This window comes from Phocoena phocoena, chromosome 8 (assembly GCF_963924675.1).
Source record: "Phocoena phocoena chromosome 8, mPhoPho1.1, whole genome shotgun sequence".
NCBI classification, from domain to species: Eukaryota; Metazoa; Chordata; class Mammalia; order Artiodactyla; family Phocoenidae; genus Phocoena; species Phocoena phocoena.
The window spans coordinates 61,231,442-61,233,984 of NC_089226.1; the positions used below are offsets into that span (position 1 = coordinate 61,231,442).

The window sequence follows — 2,543 nt, forward strand, 5'->3', positions numbered from 1 at the left end:
CAAGGAGAAGATGCACAATGTGACATGTTCAATCTCACAAAGTTTCATTCAACAATTATTAAATATTAGGAACTGAACATATAAAAATAAAAGAAAAACTCTTTCCTCTGTTTTCTCATTCATTCATTCAACTGTTTGCTATAATGAGTACACATATCTTCTTTTAATGGACTTGTGCACCACAGCTATGGGTGCACACAGTTGGTATAAGGTATAAGGATATGAACAAGATACATATGATTGAATACAATAAAGTAACAGGTAGAGTATTGGAATTGTCAATTTAGGTCTCTCAGAGGTCAGCATGGATGAGAGTCCATAAAAGCTCTGAAGGTACCTAATTTAGTTTCCGCATGGGATGGGGCAGGAGGCAGAGAAGGCTTCCTGAAGGACGTAACTCATGATATTTGAAAGATGAACAGAAGTTAGTAAAGCACAGTACTGAGGAGGATGGAAGGTGGAGCAGGAAAACTTTGTCAGATGTCACTTCCTTAATCCTGTGGTCCACTGAGTTAAGAATACCATCAGGCTCTCCTAACACCATAGCTGGGAACAAGTCTTACAGGATTGCATCCTTTTACATCATTTTATATATTAACAGGAAAGCAGTCTCATCTGTGATGCTGGGGCCACCCTACAACCATACAATGGAACCCTCTACCACCTTGTCCTGGTGGGTATTCCAGGTTTGCAATCTTCACATCTTTGGCTGGTTATCTAACTTAACATCACGTATACCATAGCCCTGTTAGAAAACACCCTCATAGTGACTGTAATTTGGATGGATTCCACTCTACAAGAGCCCATGTACTGCTCCCTGTATATTCTGGCTGCTGTGGACATTGTTATGGCCTCCTTGGTAGTGCCCAAGATGGTGAGCATTTTCTCCTTAGGAGACAGCTTCATCAGCTTTAATGCTTGTTTCACTCAGATGTATTTTGTCCATGCAGCCACAGCTGTGGAGACAGGGCTGCTACTGGCCATGGCTTTTTGCTATGTGGCCACCTGTAAGCCCCTACACTACAAGAGGATTCTCACACCTCAAGTGATACTGGGAATGAGTGTGATCATCACCATCAGAGCTATCATATTCATGACTCCATTGAGTTGGATGGTGAGTCATCTGCCTTTCTGTGGCTCCAGTGTGGTTCTCCATTTCTACTGTGAGCACATAGCTGTGGCCAAGTTGGCATATGCTGACCCCATGCCCAGTAGTCTCTACAGCTTGATTGGTTCCATTACTGTGAAAACCCACAGAACCTCCATTACTGTGGGTTCTGATGTGGCCTTTATCGCTGCCTCCTATAACTTGATTCTTCAGGCAGTATTTGGTCTCTCTGCAAAGAATGCTCAGTTGAAAACATTAAGCCCATGTGGCTCCCATGTCGGGGTTATGGCTCTGTACTACCTACCTGGGATGGCATCCACCTATGTGGCCTGGCTAGGGAAGGACATAGTGCCTTTGCACATCCAGGTGCTGTTAGCTGACTTGTACCTGATCATCCCACAAACGTCAAACCCCATCATCTATGGCCTGAGAACCAAATAAATAAGGGAGCGAACATGGAGCTTGCTGACGCACTGCCTCTTTAACCACTCCAACCTGGGTTCATGAACACAAAGTCTGTTCAGACCTTGAGCATTCCAGCCAAGTTCAAAGATGCCTGAGAGGTCTGTGGAGCTGGTTTGGTTCATGTGGTACCACAGAAGTTCTAAGATGAAGCTGTAAAGGGTAACTTTGCCTAACTTTTCAATTTTTAGCAAGGATATAAATGAAATAATTTTCTGACAATGCGTTTTATGGTTTCAATTAACTAGTATCTGAATCAGAGGTAAGTTTGGGAAGAGAATATAGATTTGGAATTTTCCCTTCCTGACCTACACTTCCAACTTAGTATCCTACCAGTCCCTCTGCAGAGGAAACCAACTGTTAGGTACCCGTATACCTGACTGATTTTCTCACAACTGTTCATCTCCTTGTTATTATACGGAAGCAACTGTTAATATATGTGACCCTGACCTCTGGCCCATTGATGAATCCACTCAACTTGGGTCATGTGCTCACACCTGGACCAGAGTCTGTCTCCAGTCAAAATGGATCCCAGTTTATCTGAGGAGATACAAACTTGGGGTCACTGATGGTGGCCATTTTCCAACACACGAACTTGGAAAGAGAAATCTGTTCCACAGCAAGAGAAACAGATTAGCAAAATGGGATGAAGAAACTGAGTCTCTAGTTCCAATTCATTTTGAACACCTAGGTACACCCCTGTTATTACGTTCTGTAAGATAGACCTCTATAGCCTTTTAATATCCCCACTATTGTTAAGCTAGTTGTAATCAGTATACTAATCACCAGCTTTTTGTTTCTAAGCAACAGAAGCTAAAGCAATGTGAGTTTGGTTTTGACATCTCTTTGCTTCTTAGTCCTGCCTGTGTAACTTAACTGTAAGATACAAAATAGAGGGATCAAATATAACACAGGTCTTTCTTCTTTTGGACATCTCTAAGGAGGTATGCTCTGGGATAAAAAGTTAATAGAG

General features: G+C 42.4%; 1 protein-coding gene across 1 annotated transcript; it reads left to right on the plus strand.

Annotated features, from left to right (window-relative positions):
• The first annotated feature begins 556 nt into the window (after window positions 1-556).
• Window positions 557-1,615, plus strand: LOC136127382 (olfactory receptor 52I2-like). The gene is given in 2 exon segments (XM_065882906.1): window positions 557-663; window positions 666-1,615. Coding segments are annotated over 2 exon segments (993 nt in total). The 5' UTR covers window positions 557-620.
• Window positions 1,616-2,543: the final 928 nt, after the last annotated feature.